Source organism: Spinacia oleracea, chromosome 1 (assembly GCF_020520425.1).
Source record: "Spinacia oleracea cultivar Varoflay chromosome 1, BTI_SOV_V1, whole genome shotgun sequence".
NCBI classification, from domain to species: domain Eukaryota; kingdom Viridiplantae; phylum Streptophyta; class Magnoliopsida; order Caryophyllales; family Amaranthaceae; genus Spinacia; species Spinacia oleracea.
The window spans coordinates 7,561,173-7,580,157 of NC_079487.1; the positions used below are offsets into that span (position 1 = coordinate 7,561,173).

An 18,985-nucleotide genomic window follows, 5' to 3' on the forward strand; every position below is an offset into this window, starting at 1 on the left:
TATTGCAGCGGGCTTTTAGACCCCTGTTGCAGCGTACATCGTATGCTGCAACTGGGGGGCTTGCAACAAGTCTGCACTTGTTGCAGCGTACAATGTTCGCTGCAACAAGTGTCAAAAATTTGGCCAAAATCTTGACTTGTCGCAGCGTACAAATTCGTGTACGCTGCAAAAGACCCCACTTGTTGCAGGGTACATCTATTTGTACGCTGCAACAAGTCTGGAATTTTGCCAAATTTTACACCCTTGTTACAGCGTACACATATATGTACGCTGCAACAAAGCACTTTTGGCGGGAAAATTCTAATTTTGTTTAGGATACCTAGAGTGCCTTGCACCAAATATAGAAATTTGTCACAACAATAATATAATATCGCAACCTGTATAACAAATATAAAATCAATAATTGTAGTTTTGTATATACCCCAAAACCAAAGTGCACTTACCAATACATTTAAATATATTTACGTTCCAATTTCAACGTACGCATACATTTTAATAAAAAAAATTGTTCTATAACATCTAAACCAACTCGATCAAGGGCGCTCAGGCTAATAATAAATACTTGCTGGTAAAAAACTTAGCCCATTGATCATGAACCACATCAACTTCCTCACTAGCATAAGGCGCATTCCTCGGAGTATAGACCTTCAAAAACAAAAATTTTAGGAGAGCATTAGATTAAATGTCATTTTAGTCTAAATATGACCTATAACGACCTAATGAGCCTCAAAAGTGCATAAATATATTAGAATGAGTATTGAAAACTTTAAAACTAAGCATATTAATCATGTAATAAGTTTGAAATGAGTCCTTAGGTTCTTTAGTTCAAAGTGGGGAATGAAAATGTCATTTTAGTCTAAATATGACCTATAACGACCCAATGAGCCTTAAATGTGCGTAAATAGATTGGAATGAGTATTGGAAACTTAAAACTAAGCATATTAATCATGTAAAGGGTTTAAAATGAGTCTTTAGGTTCTTTAGTTCAAATTGGGAGCGAAAATGCCTCATTTTAGCCTAAATATGACCTATAACGACCATACAAGTCTCAAATGTGCATAAATCGATTAGATTGATTCTTGGAAACTTAAAACTAATCATATTAATCAAATAATAAGTTGGAAGTGAGTCCTTAGGTTCGTTAGTTCAAAGTTGAGAGCGAAAATGTCATTTTAGCCTAAATATGCTATAATGGCCAAACAAGTCTCAAATGTGCATAAATAGATTGGATTGAATCTCGGAAAGTTAAAGCTAATCATATAAATCATGTAGTAAGTTTGAAATGAGTTCTTAGGTTCGTTAGTTCAAAGTTGAGAGCGAAAATGTCATTTTAGCCTAAATATGACCTATAATGGCCAAACAAGTCTCAAATGTGCATAAATAGATTGGATTGAGTCTTGGAAAGTTAAAACTAATCATATGAATCATGTTATAAGTTTGAAATTAGTTCTTAGGTTCGCTAGTTCAAAGTTGGAAGCGAAAATGCCTTATTTTAGCCTAAATAAGACCTATAACGACCAAACAAGTCTCAAATGTGCATAAATCGATTGGATTGAATCTTGGAAACTTAAAAATAATCATATTAATCATGTAATAAGTTGGAAGTGAGTCCTTAGGTTCGTTAGTTCGTTATATGTCATATTTTGACTAAAATATTCTCACCTGCTTCTAAGTCTGGAAAACAATTTTGAAATTAGTCACATAAAAGCCTATTCCCGTTATTCACTTGCTCAGTTACTGTTATTGGATCGATGATGTGGTCGGTGTTCGATATTGGAGCTAAATACCTATTCCCTCTAATCCTGGATGCAAATTTGTACCATGCAAAAGACAATTATAATTGAGACAGAGCATGCAAAATGTTGAGTACTAAAAATAAACTGCTCAAATTACATAATGCTTCTAAGAACATTCACAACCAAAGTTTTATTATTTGAAAAATAATTGGAAGGAAAATAAAAAAGTGCAGAACTTTACCAGAAGTGTGCAAATGGAAAAAGGAGCTGATACCTTACCTTCGTGCAAAACCAAAAAATAAATTCGCAAGCTTCCTGTTATTTTGGACAATATGTCAGAATTGAAACAACCTTAGTAAAGTAATTACCTTTGGTCAATTGGAAAGCATGCACCGCGCACCGTTCTGCAGCAAGCTTCACTGGTGTACTTCCATCCTTCAGACGTTCTGCCAACACATGACCAAAAATCGACACATGGGCCATAATGGCAGTAGGATTTGCCTGCCAAACAATATAATTCAATTGCTACATGAGAACATATATTAAGATCATATATCAAAAACTTTGTCCAGAAAAATATGTTAAATGCTTACCTTTGTAGCAGCCTTCAGGGCAGATAATGCCCTCCGTCTAACTTCACTGGATTCATCTTGCAGCGCAGAAACTATGGAGGACACAGTTTGAGCATGCAAGGAACTACTCGATGTATCACTTTGAATTTGATAAATCATATATCTTCCTAGTGCTTTGGTAAAACTTTCACGATCTGGGAACTATATGTGGGAAGAAAATGAAACCTTTATCAGGATTTGAGAAAAGGAAAATATTAATTAATGTATCTTGATATCACTGTGCACTCTGTGGCATGTGGCTGTCTGTCAGGTGGTACCTTTTCCTCTTTTAACTTGTCTTTCAGCATAGATATAATGGATGGTGACCAAGAGGATAGACATACTCCCGATGGGTAGTGCTGAAGAATGGATGAGACAGTGAGAGCTGAACCATGTCTGGGAGTCCAGCTAGAAGACAAATCTAAATCTAAAAGTTCTTTGAGTAGATCTGCAAGCTCACTGTCCCAGTGAGCTTTCTTCTGGCACGCCCTGCTTCCATAAAAAACAGAATTATGATAAGATTGTTGCTTAAACAGATGACACATAACTACTAATGTAAGCTTCCTATAAAACTATAATATGCTCCTAGTTAAGAAAGGACAACCAAAAGCTCAAATCAAATGACACAAGATTGGAACTAATGGCAAGAATGGTGTCACAAACCTAAATAGATTAGGTTTACCAACAAAGCTAACCTGGTACTGCTAATTTTAATGTTTAACCAGCTCTAGCTTTCAACCATGCTGCAAAACCATATATAACTAACCAAATTCCTAATGGAGTGCATTAAGTTGTCCACTACTTTTCAGTTTTCCAGCAAAAAACAAAGAGCCTAGCTTGATTCAGATGATTGAATAGAATTAAGATTTTTGTACTTAGCCTTAAAATCACGACAGGTTTTTCATTATTGACTTAAAAGCCTGGGATATCCACCCAAATCCAAGAACAACCTATGCCTTTTTTATGTAATAACCTATGCCTTAGTGTACATTTTTCAACCTCAACCTAGTCAGCTCCTCCTTTATTCTCAAGAACACAATCAATAAAAAAACATACCGGAAAAAAAAATTAAACTGTCAGTACAATTTCCAAATACAAGTCTTGCAAAACCATAACTCAGTTGCATACCTTGAGTGAACCAATAGTTGTACTATTCGGAACCTCAATGAAAATCTCTGGTACTTTGAAGGACTTAATGCTAAGCCTCACTGCATGAAAGTGCACTATATGTAAGAAATTCTTATAGGACACAACACACACACATGCTATGCACTCAAATTAGTTGAAAGCCGAGGTTTCATCGTAACTGTGACAAATTTCATTTGAAAATCACCAAAACGCATATTAAAAGGAGAATTCGGAACCCGAACTCAGGATTTCAATTCGAAAATTACCAAACAAAATCAAAAAAAAAAAATAGAAATAATGGAATTATGAAAGTGAAAGTGAAAGATCAAAGAAACAGGAAAAATTGACCCTCCTAATGGCGATATTCCGACAGCAACATTAGCAGGAACATCCACATTTAATTTTTTAGTTCACTTCAAGAGGTAATTTTGGTAACAAGTCTCACAAATATCAGAAGAAAAAGAGAAAAATACCTGACAGCACCACTAAGAGCAAAGGGGATCATCCACACAAGTGCAGCTGTGTTGAGACTGCAAAAAAAAGAGGACCAGTAGTCAGATGGTATAATCCCATTTGCTTAATTATCTTGGAACGTCAGCTCATATTGAATGTTTCTTATGAAGTATAACTTAAACTTGTACATATATACCTGATAGACGGCGCGGATGTTTCTAATGTTGGGTTGGGAAGAAGACCAGCTAAGAGAACATCATTTCAAATGACCACATTTCTAAACTGTAGGAAGAAATTAAAGAAGGACCAATACGATGCTTTGTTTTGATTTTATTATGTGTCAAAAAGCAAGCTACAGGCTCCAGGGACTTACCATACCATACAAGCAGAGGGAATACTGAGTCTGACGACTGTAGGTAAATCATGCAGAGCTTTAGTAGAAAAACTTGTCCAAGTTTTTTAGCAAGAAGAAGAAAACTTAACATAAAGTGCTAACAATATTACATTAATCCAATAAGATACACCAGTTGCAAGGGCAGCTCCTCGGTTTCCAAGACCACATTTGAAGACCAAAGTCCAGCAAACTGGCAAATGCAGTAGTGTAGTGAACCCTGCAGTTATCATCATAGGGAAAATGATGTTCTGGGTTTGTAAGAATCTCTGAAGTGAGTAAAGAAGACCATAAGCAAAGAGACCAGGGATCACGAATTAAGCATAGTGTCCGGCTTGAGCTGCAATTTGATCATCTTGACCAACTGCTAAAAGAAGTGATCTAGAATTTGCGCATATTATAGCCAGAAGAACGCTTGCAGCAAGTACTCTACAAGAGGAGCAAATATTTTGTAAATGAATCTTATACTGTACAATATGAAAATCTAGCAAAGGAAACAAGTAAACAACACAAAAGCCTCAAACTTCAAAGACGTGGAAAAATATGTAATATTATAACAATCAGTTAGCCACCAAGTCTCACCAACTACCTGCATAGTATTACATTTAAACACAACAAGAACTATCCTAATACTGAAACATAATGTTGTATAAGCAGATTTGAAGTGCTCCAAGTATCAGCTTCTAGAGTTCACTGAAAAACAGACTCACAAGGTTCTCAAGTTAATCAAATTCCTAAGGCTCTTGGGCAGAGGTCCTTCAAGTTGGTTATCTTCCAATCCCCTGAATCAAATCAACCTACAATCGCAGTGCACAAGGCTCTCGATTCTTGAATTCATATTTACAAAGTATAAAACATAATTGCACAAAATAATTCAAATACAATTTAATTAGTAATTTTAATTGAAAATACAAAAATAACAAAACAGACCTAGCTTGCTCCGTCGACCACCACTGCGGGCTGTTGTCGATCACTCACGCCGCTGCTGTGGAGTGGTTCCGAGTGGTGCTCTGCCGCCGATACGAAAAGCCCTAACTCCCAAATCCCCAAATTCTAATTCACAAGCCCTAATTTCTAACTTAATTCCAAATTAAAATCCCCACAAAAACCCGAGACCTTGCTGGAGTACCACCGGCGACGGGAAAGACCCAGCGGCGACTAGCGAGAACCACCGGCGATGGGCGAGACGCAGGGAAAGCTGAGGTAAGTAGAAGGGAGTACTGAGCGCGGGATATGATTTAAGAATTTGGTCTTTGAGGTTTGAGATAGAACTAAACGTTTGGTTTGAATTAACTTTGCAGCAAAAAAAATTATAACTGGTAATTGCAAGGGCTTTTACCATGTACGCTGCAAAATAAAAGGGCTATTGCAGGGGGCTTTTACACTGTACGCTGCAAAAAACTCTTTTGCAGGGGGCAATTTATTTGTACGCTGCAATAACCCTTTAAAGGGTTTGACGCGCGTTGACCTACTAGTTGTTGAAGCGTATTAATACATGTACGGTGCAACAAGGGGGCTGCAACAAGGGTTTTTTCTACTAGTGACGTCAGATCCGTCTTGATAATCGTAGCTTAGAAAATTGATCAAGATACTTTGCTTTTGGGAAGAACTCACTTTGGAGGCACAGAGAGAATTAGGGTTCTCTGTGTCTCTAGGGTTTGAGTGTATGAATTGTGTTGTATGTTGGAAACTAGGTTGTAAGGTTATATCATTAACCTTACTAACTGACTAAGCAAGAAGCAAGGCCGGCTAGCAAGCCGTGCGAGCCAAGCAACGGACACACGCTCGCGCCCAGCGACACACTGCAGGCTGAAGCCCACAGCGTGAGCGCCGAGCAGCTGGGCCGTGGGCCTTGCTCGCTCGTCGCTGCTGCTGCGCTATGCGTGTTGTTGCTTCCTCGCGCCCAATGGGCTTGCCTTGCTTGCTCGCGAGCTTACTGGCTCGTTGGGCCTTGCACGCTTACGTGCTTGGCTCGACGGGCCGACAACTCCGATGCCCTTCGTATTCGCGATTTAATATATTTCCGATATATTATTTATCGTTTCGTATACGACGAATCACCGTCGTACGATACGATTTATTCGTGTATCCCAGCTTACGAATATTCGCGATACGATATACGATTCCGACAAAGGTCGTATCGTATAATACGTTTCCAACTATTTCCCGAAAAGCTATTAAATGAATTTCCGATTCATTTAATCCGGTGATCTGTTACGTGTCATTGGTGTGACCTTGTAGGTTCAGTCAAGAGTAAGTTGTGAGTTCAATATCCATTAGAACTCACTGATCGGAAGCATTGCTCCAGCTAGCTGTTCCGATCACTTGATCTCACTGAATTAATTGTTCGCAATTAATCTGAACCTTGGTATTAGACTTAATGCACCTTGGGTGAAGGACATATTTCCTTCAATCTCCCACTTGTCATTCAGAAAAGTGTGCATCCACATTCCTTTGTCACTTAGTGTTACTTACTGAACATAAGGTAAGATCCAAGACATCCTTATTAGGTCCAGAAGTGTTTCTCGGATTACAGAGTTCAACTGTCAAACTTTTGCAGAAGGTTAAGCCTAACCATTCTGAGCACGGCCATGCATTTTATAGTATCTAACTCTCCGAGAGGCCTTGTTACACAACAACACCATATCCTATCAAAGATAGGAGGACAATCCATTCTTGCAATCTATGAACACTCACTTTGATTCATAGTACGCCAAATAACTGCTTTTATAGCCTCCTTTTACGGTGCGACGTTTAGCTAGTATCAAAGCGAACTAATTCTCAAACGAGCAGACATAATCGCTCATGTTCTGAGCAACGGTTTCTAATCACCATTAATGAGAACTACCTATGACATGACTTTAATCTCTTAAAGCGTTCTCATGGTCAATCCGATACAAGATCCAATAAGTATCTATGCAAAAGATTCTGACATCCAGTCACTCTAGTTCAAGAAACAGAACTAAGTAATCTACTTGCAATCTAATCTTCATTAGTCATTGGTCGTCCACCTTTCAATGACCTGGATTAGGGATCCTTTGTGACTTCAATATTCAAGTTCACTTATGGGTGTTTCTTTGTCAAAGAATCCATCTTGACATCCCATTTGAATGATTTGAATCACATGGACTTATCATTTAATTCTAAACCACAATTAAATGAATATGAAATAAATAAATTTCATAAATATGAAATGGTTAAACCAATTGTTTTAAACATAGATCTAACAGATGTTCTAAAACAATACTTAGAAAATCAAAGCCATTCTCCAACATGCTTGATTCCCTTAGTTGCTACATGTGCGTTGTGTTTCACTTGTGGTAACGGTTTAGTCAATGGATCCGCGACGTTGTCCTCACTTCCAACCTTGCAAATCTCGATTTCCTTTCTTTCAACGATCTCTCGAAGTATATGAAATCGCCGCAGTACGTGCTTGGACTTCTGGTGGCTCCTAGGCTCCTTTGCTTGGGCAATGGCTCTGCTATTGTCGCAATACAAAGCCACTGGTCCTTTAACGGAGGGGACAACACCAAGTTCTTCGATGAACTTCTGAATCCAAACATCTTCCTTTGCTGATTCTGAGGCAGCAATGTACTCGACTTCAGTTGTTGAATCCGCAATAGTGCTTTGCTTAGCACTTTTCCAGCTTACTGCTCCGCCAATGAGACAGAACACAAACCCAGACTGTGATCTGAAATCATCTATGTCGGTTTGAAAGCTTGCGTCCGTATAGCCCTTAACAATCAACTCATCTGTACCACCATAAACCAGAAGCTGATCCTTAGTCCTTTTCAGGTACTTTAGGATGTTCTTGACAGCAGTCCAATGCGCCTCACCTGGTTCTGACTGGTACCTGCTCGTTGCACTGAGTGCGAACGAAACATCCGGCCTTGTACAAATCATAGCATACATGATGGATCCAATAGCCGAAGCGTATGGAATTCTACTCATCTTTCTACGCTCATCAGATGTTTGGGGACACTGATTCTTGCTTAGATATACGCCATGTGACATGGGTAGATGACCTCTCTTGGCTTCCATCATATTGAACCTAGCTAGCACTTTGTCAATGTAAGTGCTTTGGCTTAGTCCAATCATCCTCTTAGATCTATCCCTATAGATCTTGATGCCCAATATGTACTGTGCCTCTCCTAAGTCCTTCATTGAGAAACACTTCCCGAGCCAAGTATTTACAGACTCCAACATAGGAATGTCGTTTCCAATAAGCAGTATGTCGTCAACATACAAGACTAGGAATGCAATTTTACTCCCACTGACCTTCTTGTATTCACAAGATTCGTCCTGATTCTTGATGAAGCCAAACTTATTGACTGCTTCATCAAATCGTTTATTCCAACTCCTTGATGCCTGCTTTAGTCCGTAGATGGACTTCTTAAGCTTGCATACCTTTCCTTGGTTCTTTTGATTGACAAACCCTCCGGCTGTGTCATGAACACAGTCTCTTCAAGAACACCGTTCAAGAAGGCAGTTTTGACATCCATTTGCCATATTTCATAGTCATGAAAAGCGTCAATCGCAAGGATTATCCGAATAGACTTAAGTATCGCGACTGGAGAAAAGGTTTCATCGTAGTCAACGCCGTGAACTTGCCTGTAACGTTTTGCTACCAATCTAGCCTTGTATATGTATACAATTCCATCTTTGTCTTTCTTCAACTTGAAGACCCATTTGCATCCGATAGGTGTGAACCCATCCGGCAAATCAACCAAATCCCAGACTTGATTTTCCGACATGGAGTCTATTTCAGATTGCATGGCCTCTAACCATTTAATGGAGCTTGGGCTCGTCATAGCTTGCTTGTAAGTCAAAGGTTCATCACTATCCAAATGAGAACGTCTAAGTTTTCAGTCAAGAGGACGCCTGTCCATCTGTCCAGCTGAAAAATAGTTCTATTTGACCTACGAGGGGAAACAACGTTTTGAGGAACTACTCCCACTGGCTCTTCTAAAGACCTTGGAGGTTCATCAACTTGAACTGCTTCTAAAGAGTTCTGAGTTCGTTGTTCGTCTCGAATCTCTTCGAGGTCTATTATTCTCCCACTTGTCAATTTGGAAATATGATTTCTTTCCAAAAAGACACCGTCACGAGCAACGAATACCTTGTAGTCTGACTTGTTGTAGAAGTAATACCCCATAGTTTCTTTTGGATACCCAACGAAGAAACATTTGTCAGATTTAGGTTGTAGCTTGTCCGAAATTAATCGCTTCACATATGCTTCGCAACCCCAAATCTTTTCCAAGTCCATAATTCGTATAGAGTCTTTTCAACAGCTTTTGACGGAGCACGATTCAGTGTGAGTGCTGCAGTTTGCAACGCATGTCCCCAGAACTGTAAAGGAAGTTCGGCCTGACCCATCATTGACCTGACCATATCAAGTAAGGTCCTATTTCTCCGTTCCGACACTCCATTCCATTGAGGTGTCCCCAGAGCAGTCAATTCAGAAAGAATACCGCATTCTTTTAGATGGTCATCAAACTCGTGGCTAAGATATTCACCTCCTCGATCTGATCTTAGAGCTTTGATTTTCTTGCCATGTTGATTCTCTACTTCATTTTGAAATTCTCGAAATTTCTCAAACGATTCAGACTTGTGCTTCATTAAGTAAATATAGCCATATCTACTGAAGTCGTCCGTAAACGTTATGAAATAGCTGAACTCACCTCTAGCTTTCGTACTCATAGGCCCACATACGTCCGTATGTATTAGCCCTAGGAGTTCTCTTGCTCTTTTTCCCACCTTTGAGAAAGGTTGCTTTGTCATTTTTCCAAGTAAACAAGATTCGCATTGATCAATCTCCTCTAAGTCGAATGATTCTAGAATTCCTTTCCGTTGAAGTAATTCCATGCGCTTTATGTTTATATGGCCTAATCGGCAATGCCACAGAAATGTGAGATCCGAATCACCAGTTTTAGCCTTTTTGGTATTTATGTTATAAATGTGTTTGCTCGTTTCCAGCACATAAAGACCGTTTTCTTGTTGTGCTGAACCATAAAACATTCCATTCAAAGAAAAAGAACAACTATTGTCTTTAAATTGAAAACTAAAACCTTTAGAATCCAAACTTGAAACGGAAATGATGTTTCTGGTGATACTAGGAACATAGTAACAGTTTTCTAGTTCCAAAACAAACCCACTAGGCAAAGAAATAAAATAAGATCCTACGGCTAATGCAGCAATCCGTGCTCCATATCCCACGCGTAGATCCATCTCGCCTTTATCAAGCCTTCTACTTCTCCTTAGTCCCTGTGAATTGGAACATAAGTGTGAGCCACAACCAGTATCTAATACCCAAGAAGTAGAATTAGCAAGATTACAATGTATAACATACATACCTGAAGTAGAAGCAACGTTCCCGTTCTTCTCATCTTCCTTCTTCTTCAAGCAATGTCTCTTCCAATGCCCCTTCTTCTTGCAGTAGAAGCATTCAGAGTCGGAAGGAGAACGAGTTGCCCTTTTCTGTTTACCAGAAACGGCGCCATTGGACTTGGATGAGGGGAAGCCTTGCCCTTACCCTTCTTGCCCTTGTTCTTGCCTGATTTCTTGAAGTTCTTACCCTTACGCACCATAAGCATATCATGCTTATTCTCTTGCTTGAGCGTCTTTTCAGCGGTTTTCAGCATACCGTGAAGCTCAGTAAGAGATTTCTCTATGCTGTTCATGTTGTAATTCAACTTGAACTGGTCATAGCCATTATGAAGCGAATGGAGAATGATGTCAATAGCCATTTCATTTGAGACGTCAGAATCTAGAGCTCTCATGTTCTCAAAGAGTCCAATCATTTTAAGAACATGTGGGCTCACTGGTTCGCCTTTCTTGAGCTTAGTCTCAAGGATCAACCTCTGAGTCTCGAATCTTTCGATTCTAGCTTGGTCCTGAAACATGTTCTTCAACTCCGAGATGATTTGGTAAGCATCCGAGTTAATGAACGTTTTCTGAAGTTCATGACTCATGGATGCAAGCGTCACACATTTGACATCCCTGTTGGCCTGAATCCAACGATTAAGGGCAGCTTGAGTTACCTCTGGCCCAGCCTCTTCCGGTAACTCTTCCTCAAGGACATATTCTTTTTCCTCATGCATAAGAACTATTTGTAAGTTCCTTTGCCAGTCGAGGAAATTGTTGCCATTCAACTTCTCTTTGTCGAGAATTGAACGCAAGTTGAAAGTGTTATTGTTTGCGGCCATTTTTGATTACTACAATCGAAAAGAATTTGCAACAAATAACCATTCATACAATTCAATAACTTTGAAATAAAAGAAAAAACATGCAATCATTAAAGCTATTAAAACATTTCATTCATGCAAAAGTAAAAACATGGTCCAAAATGAATGAAACGATTCCAAGACCCCAAAAGTCCTAAATCCTTAAGCAGCTTTAGCATGTCTTAAGTAGTTTAAGATTTTAGGTAAGCAAAACCTATTGCCAGTAATCTCCAAATTACTCTTGGTTAATAAATTAATGCCATAATATATCCCATTGCCACAACTTAATGCCATTGTTGTTTGAGTTGTAACCACAATCAACGTGCTCCTTTAGGACGCCTTACCACCTAAGTCAACTAAAATAGCACCTCGCTTTAGCGTAAACCTACTATCTTAGATCCCTAGATTTTTGTAAGTGTTGATTTGGAAGGCAATTTTTAAAACGCAATATTACTTGGACCTAGTTGTTTCTATGTTGGTTCGATTATTAGTGAACTTAAAACTAATCGATTCATAGGAAACAACCTGTTCATGCAAAGCATACATACATTCATACATTCACGCATAATATATATATTAAATTGCATAAATAATTGGTGATCTAGTATGGCCCAAAACTTTTGTCTTGAAGCATCCAATCTTCATCACCTCCTTGTTAGCTTGGCATCGTCTTGAATCTTCGTTCAAATGCTAACTTAAAGTTCTAAACTTAGAAATACTTGAAAATAATAAAATTACATCAAAATTTCCATGGTACGCAGACCATATTTAAAACTTTACATTCAAAGATAGAACGGTGCGTAGACCATATTTAACTATCCTAAATTGGCCATACTAGTCACTTGGAGTACCTGCATTGCATAAAATATATATTCTACGCATTCATCCATTCGTATGCTAAAACGAATGGCCCATGTAAATATGCAAGTATTTACGTGAATTAATTAAAATTCACGTTCACATAAACGCGTCCTAAAAGATTAATCAATTTCCAAATTATTAATCCTTAGACTTTATTCTAATTAAAATTGACTTTAATTAAAATAATGCGACCTACGAAATAATTAAAATAATTATTTCATTTTAATTTCATTTAGTGGCTCCCACTCAAACCAATAATTATTCCGGATAATTAATTATGAAATATTAAATTAAAACTCGCGGCCCGGCCCAAGCAAATAAAATATTAAATTAAATATCCCGTTAGCCCAAATTAATGCAAATATACGAAGCCCAATGAATTAAACGATTAAAAAAAAGTTCAATTGCCTAATCGGGATACGCTTGCGCCCAGCCCCGCCTTGCGTGAAGCCCAAGAGCACACGAGCATTGCCCGCGCACCCCATCCCCATCGTGCGTGAGGCCCAAGAGCACACGAGCAATGCCCGCGCGCCCCAGCCCCATCGCACCGCATGCGCACCGCGTACCCGCAACCACGCTGCCCTTGCGTTGCGTGTGTTGTGCATCGAGTGTGCTGGACGTCGCAAGGCTTGCCCTTGCTTCGTCGCAGCCCCGCAAGCGCCCTCGCCTGCCCCTTCCTTGCCTAGCGCGCACGAGGCACGCAGCCTTGCTGCTGCTGCCCGTGTCGCATGGCTCGACGAGCACAATGGCCTCGTATGGCTCGACGAGCCATAACTCCACCATGCTCATGTTCGTGTTTTTGGTTCGTAATACGGACCAACTTAATTAAAATTAAATTTAATTCACGAACTTGCATTAATTTTATTTTTGAAAAAAAAAAGGTTACGATTTAATTTTCGAAAAAAAACGATTTTTAACGATTTAATAAACTTTAACGACAATTCAATTTCGTAAAATTAATAAATCAAGGGCTAAAAATATTCAAACTTTCAAGAACGATCGAATCAACTTTAAAGTTTGAACTTTTAATTAATAAAATCCGAAACTTTATATCGTTCATAAACAATTAAATTTCAGATTATTAATAATTTGGTTTAAGTGCGATTAAAATTAACGAAACCAATCAAATTTTTAATCCAATAATTTTTAAAATTAGCCACTGACCCATGAAACTATACCCCCTTCCCCAATTAACCGAATTATTAAACCAAAATTAATTAAAATTCAATTAGGCTTGTAAATTCTACGAATTGGGGAAAGAAAAAATTAGGGTTTATGCTTATCTGAAAAATCTGACATTATTACAATAGCTCAAGCATGTACCCAGCAACATTGTGTCAAAATTTCAAGCAATTCCGAGTAGTTTAACTCGACCTTTTAATTGAATTACTGTCCGACACTTTTAATTTTTAATGAAAAATTAACAAAAAGCCCAAAAACCGATGCTCCGAGGCCTGTTTTCGCAATTCTATTCTCATGAGTTGATCTTAGAAAATCGTTTTCTATGAGATTAGGGTTTTAAAAATCGAAACAGCGAATATTTTTGATTTTGGAACTGCCAATTTCGCAATTAATCCCATAATTCGAAAAAATTCCGAAAAATCAACAAAAATTCCAAAAATTTCGACAATGCAAAAACAATAATAATCATGCTAATTCATTCTTTGAATACATAAGGCTCATGATACCACTGTAGGGGAATACAGTTAAACATAATAACATGTGCGGAACAATCCCCAAAGCCAGGAAACATGTATAAAGCACAGATTAAGCAAACTTACATTCGAAGCGTGTTTTCCACGTTAATCCGTCAACGAACACGAACAAAGAACTCCAGTTGTCGTTCCTCTACTTGGTTCACCGACATGTCAGATCCGTCTTGATAATCGTAGCTTAGACAATTGATCAAGATACTTTGCTTTTGGGAAGAACTCACTTTGGAGGCACAAAGAGAATTAGGGTTCTCTGTGTCTCTAGGGTTTGAGTGTATGAATTGTGTTGTATGTTGGAAACTAGGTTGTAAGGTTATATCATTAACCTTACTAACCGACCAAGCAAGAAGTAAGGCCGGCTAGCAAGCCGTGCGAGCCAAGCAACGGACACACGCTCGCGCCCAGCGACACACTGCAGGCCGAAGCCCACAGCGCACGCACCGAGCAGCTGGGCCGTGGGCCTTTCTCGCTCGTCGCTGCTGCTGCGCTATGCGTGTTGTTGCGTGCTCGCGCCCAATGGGCTTGCCTTGCTTGCTGGCGAGCTTGCTGGCTCGTTGGGCCTTGCACGCTTACGTGCTTGGCTCGACGGGCCGACAACTCCGATGCCCTACGTATTCGCGATTTAATATATTTCCGATATATTATTTATCGTTTCGTATACGACGAATTACCGTCGTACGATACGATTTATTCGTGTCGCCCAGCTTACGAATATTCGTAATACGATATACGATTCCGACAAAGGTCGTATCGTATAATACGTTTCCAACTATTTCCCGAAAAGCTATTAAATGAATTTCCGATTCATTTAATCCGGTGATCTGTTACGTGTCATTGGTTTGACCTTGTAGGTTCAGTCAAGAGTAAGTTGTGAGTTCAATATCCATTAGAACTCACTGATCGGAAGCATTGCTCCAGCTAGCTGTTCCGATCACTTGATCTCACTGAATTAATTGTTCGCAATTAATTTGAACCTTGGTATTAGACTTAATGCACCTTGGGTGAAGGACATATTTCCTTCAGACTGAAGAACGCGGGAGCAACCTATCAAAGAACAGCCACAACCATCATGAGCGATATGATTCACAGGGAAATTGAGGTATATGTCGACGAAATGATTGTCAAATCCAAAGAGCGACACGAGCATACCTCAGTACTTTGAAAGTTTTTCAACAGGCTCAGGCAATACAACATGAGGCTCAATCCGCAAAAGTGTGCATTCGGGGTAACGTCAGGCAACTTACTCGGATATGTTATCAGCTCTCGAGGCATAGAGGCTGATCCTTCGAAAATCAAAGCAATTCTCGAGATGCAACCACCAACGAATGAAAAGGAAATTTTGGGTTTTCTCGGCAGACTACAATATATCAGTAGGTTCATTTCAAGACTCACAATGATCTGTGAACCGGTATTTCGAAAGCTCCGAAAAAGCGAGCCCAAAGTGTGGGATGACGACTGTCAGCATGCATTCGACACTATCAAAAACTACCTTTCCAACCCGCCAGTACGTACTAAAGCCAGCCATGCCAGGAATTCCCCTCAGGCTCTACCTCACAACAACACATTCAGCAGTAGGGGCTATGCTCGCCCAGGAAGTTGAAGGCATAGAGAACGCCGTGTACTACATAAGCAAAAAGCTGATCGAGTACGAGACCAAGTACACTCAGCTCGAGAAACTCAGCATCGCCTTGGTTTGGGCCACAAAGAAACTGAAGGAAATAATTCCCTTGGTCCAAGTATGCATTCAATGTTAAGTCTAATAAATGCGGTTCAGTATTAATTAACAAGTTAATAATTCAGTGAGATCAAGTGAGCTGAATGCCTAGCTAGAGGCCGCTTCAGTTCAAGTGGAATTAATGATATTAATCCACAGCTTACTCTTGACTGAACCCGTAGGGTCACACAAATAGTACGTAAATGGATCAAGTATTTAATGGCATTAAATACTCCATCTATGGATATTCGGAATCGACGGATCTTGGTTTCAGTGGGAGCTGAGATCGTCACATGCAAGAAATGAATACTCCGGAAACGATGATATTGCCGGAAACGGAAATATGGATCGTATCGGAAATATAAATATTATCCAAGTCGTAGATGTTGCCGGAAACGGAAACATGGTACGTATCGGAAAATATTATCGGAAATGGAAATATTGCCGGAATCGGAAATATTGCCGGAAACGGAAATATTGTCAGAATCGGAAATATTATCGGAATCGGAAAATAATTCCGGAAACGGAAATATTAAATATTTGTTCGAAACGGAAATTGATTCCGGAATCGGAAATATTAAATATTGTTCGTATCGGAAATGAATTCCGGAATCGGGAATTTAATCGGAAGCGTATCGTACGAATTAGCATCGGACGAGGCCCGCTAGACGAAGGCCCAGCACGAAGCCAGGCCATCGCCCAGCGAGCCAACACGCACCATCGCATGCCAAGCCTCGACCAGGCCCAGGCAAGGCCAGGCCCAGCCAAGGCCTAGGGCGCGCGCGCGAGAGCACAGCAGCAGTGGGCCGAGCGCTGTGCGCCTAGGGTCACATATTTACTGAGAGTTTTCAAGTATTCAAAGTGAGTTTTTGAGAGAAAAATTCAGTCACACATTTGCCTAAAAGTGCCGAAAATAATAGTACCTTAAGGGCGATTCTAGTTGGTCAATCTTAAGGCGGATCCGGACGTGCTGTGGACTATCTACGGAGGGACGACACTTGGAGTCCTAAAGACTTGTTCTTGTTCGGTTCGGGCGCAGCTAGGTAAGGCACGCAACAAAGAGTATGCATCTAAACTATGCTAAATGATTATGTGTAAATAATATGTTTTCCTGGCTTTATGGTTTTTCCGCATGATTTATGAATTGTCATATGTATCATAACCTAACAGTGGTATCACGAGCCTCTTATTATTTTCATAATCTAAATTGCATGAACATGGTTAAATATTACAAATTTGCAAGAATTAAAAGGGGTGATTAATTTTCGTAATTGTTAATTAATTGCAAATTGCGTTTATTTAATTATACGTACGCAGTTTTTCGGCAGTTTCTTCGTTACTCATCCAAATCGAGTGATTTTTGTGTCAATTCCGCATGTAAAAGGCATTCTAAAATTTTGACAAAAATAGAATTTTTCTGCCGAACCCAGAATTCTCAAATTCGAAGCCTAACTATGACTTTTCGGAGGTTTTAGTTTTTCGAATGCAAAACTTCGTAAATTTAGACTTGATAAATCTTGAATTTTTGATTGGCCTACTATATATGTTTAACAAGTTTGAATGCCTAGCCTTGTTAATTATGCAATCTAATTTGTAATTATGATTAATTTGTTGAAAATTAGAATAATTTAGAATTAATTTGATTTTCATAATTAATTATAATTTAATTAGATACCCATGATTAAAAACCACCATAAAAATTGTAAATTTATGATAAATTTTAAATTTTTATGACCTAGACTTGAATCCATGTTAATCGGAAATCAATTGAATAATAAATTTTCGATTTTTCGCCCTAAAATTATGAAATTAATATTATTTATTAATTTGTCATTAATTTTAAATATAAATTTTTTAAATTTTAAGCGATTCGTTCATATAACTTGCACGCACAAAGCAATGGACGCTACGTGTTACCCTTAAGGGGTGTTGTATAGTGCGGGCATGAGACGTCGAGCAAGGGAGCTCGTCGCCCATGCGACACGAATGCAATGAGCAAGGCCATGGTGCACGGGCACAAGGCAGCAGCCCTGCCTTGTGTCGTGGGCTGTGAGCAATGGACGCATGGGCGAGGGCGAAAGCAAGGCACAGCAGTCGCGTGTGGGCAGCAAGCGAGCTGCGCCACAACACGCACTGCCTCGCGCAAGCGCGCGCAGCGAGCGCTGGCAAGCGCGCACAAAGCGAGCGCTGGCAAGCGCGCGCAGCGAGCGCTGGCCCGCATAAAGCGAGCGCTGGCAAGCGCGCACAAAGCGAGCGCTGGCAAGCGCGCGCAGCGAGCGCTGGCCCGCATAAAGCATGCGCTGGCAAGCGCGCACAAAGCGAGCGCTGGCAAGCGCGCGCAGCGAGCGCTGGCCCGCATAAAGCGAGCGCTGGCGAGCGAGCGCAGCGAGCGCTGGCTCGCGTAAAGCGAGCGCTGGCGAGCGAACGCAGCGAGCGATGGCTCGCGTGCATCGAGCGCTGGCGCGCGCGCAGCAAGCACCAGCTCGTGTGGTGCCTTGCGAAGGATAGCAGCAGCAGCGATGCGACGCAGCGCATGGGCTGCGCGCACATGGCCAGCGATGGCTGTGTGCGTGTGGCCCATGGGCGTACGTTGCGTAGGGTGTTTGCGTTGCGATTAGATCGTTTTGAAATTTTAATTTGAAATTTCCAGTTTACGTAATTTTAATTAATTTTAAAATTAATAATTTAAATTATTTTCTTGGATTTTAATTTTGAATATTGTAATTATAATAAATTTTATTTATTCTAATTATTTTACTAAAATTAAAATCATGAATTAATTTAAATACGACTGAAATTAAATTAAACTTTTTGGATTCAATTATAAATTTATATGAGCTTTAAATTTTAATTAAATTTGTATGTTTCCGGTTAGACTAGAAATACATTTTTATGTTTAAAATTAGTAAAGCATATGAATTTATTGGTTTAAGTGGGAGCCCTTTTAGTCATAAACTCTTGATTAGGTCTACAAATCCTTAAGGTTAAAACAACTTGATTAGAATTAATAAGGACTGAATAATTGGTAGAATATTGGTGCCCTTGATTAATTGCTGCAAATGTTTACGTGATGCATAATGTGTTTTACTAACCAGCTATATGGGCCATTCATGATAATGAATGGGTGAATGGTATATATTGTATATGTACTGTTTT

General features: G+C 39.5%; 1 protein-coding gene across 17 annotated transcripts; it reads right to left on the minus strand.

Annotated features, from left to right (window-relative positions):
• Positions 1 to 391: 391 nt before the first annotated feature.
• On the minus strand, positions 392 to 5,612 carry LOC110792109 (protein ILITYHIA). Of its 17 annotated transcripts, none has more exons than XM_056834982.1 (11): positions 5,250 to 5,610; positions 4,624 to 4,748; positions 4,433 to 4,539; positions 3,949 to 4,338; positions 3,476 to 3,555; positions 2,626 to 2,836; positions 2,330 to 2,509; positions 2,137 to 2,237; positions 2,016 to 2,051; positions 1,663 to 1,802; positions 392 to 645 (listed from the first exon to the last, which is right to left on the minus strand). In XM_056834982.1, the coding sequence occupies exons 6-10, from the start codon at positions 2,653 to 2,655 to the stop codon at positions 1,694 to 1,696; spliced, it is 456 nt and encodes a 151-aa protein (XP_056690960.1). In that variant the 5' UTR covers positions 2,656 to 2,836; positions 3,476 to 3,555; positions 3,949 to 4,338; positions 4,433 to 4,539; positions 4,624 to 4,748; positions 5,250 to 5,610; the 3' UTR covers positions 392 to 645; positions 1,663 to 1,693. The 17 variants fall into 17 exon arrangements, 15 of the variants coding, with proteins under 15 accessions (XP_056690960.1, XP_056690969.1, XP_056690965.1 ...); XM_056834991.1 differs by having other exon boundaries at positions 3,949 to 4,005; positions 4,302 to 4,338; positions 4,433 to 4,748; XM_056834987.1 differs by having other exon boundaries at positions 3,949 to 4,173; positions 4,302 to 4,338; positions 4,433 to 4,748.
• Positions 5,613 to 18,985: the final 13,373 nt, after the last annotated feature.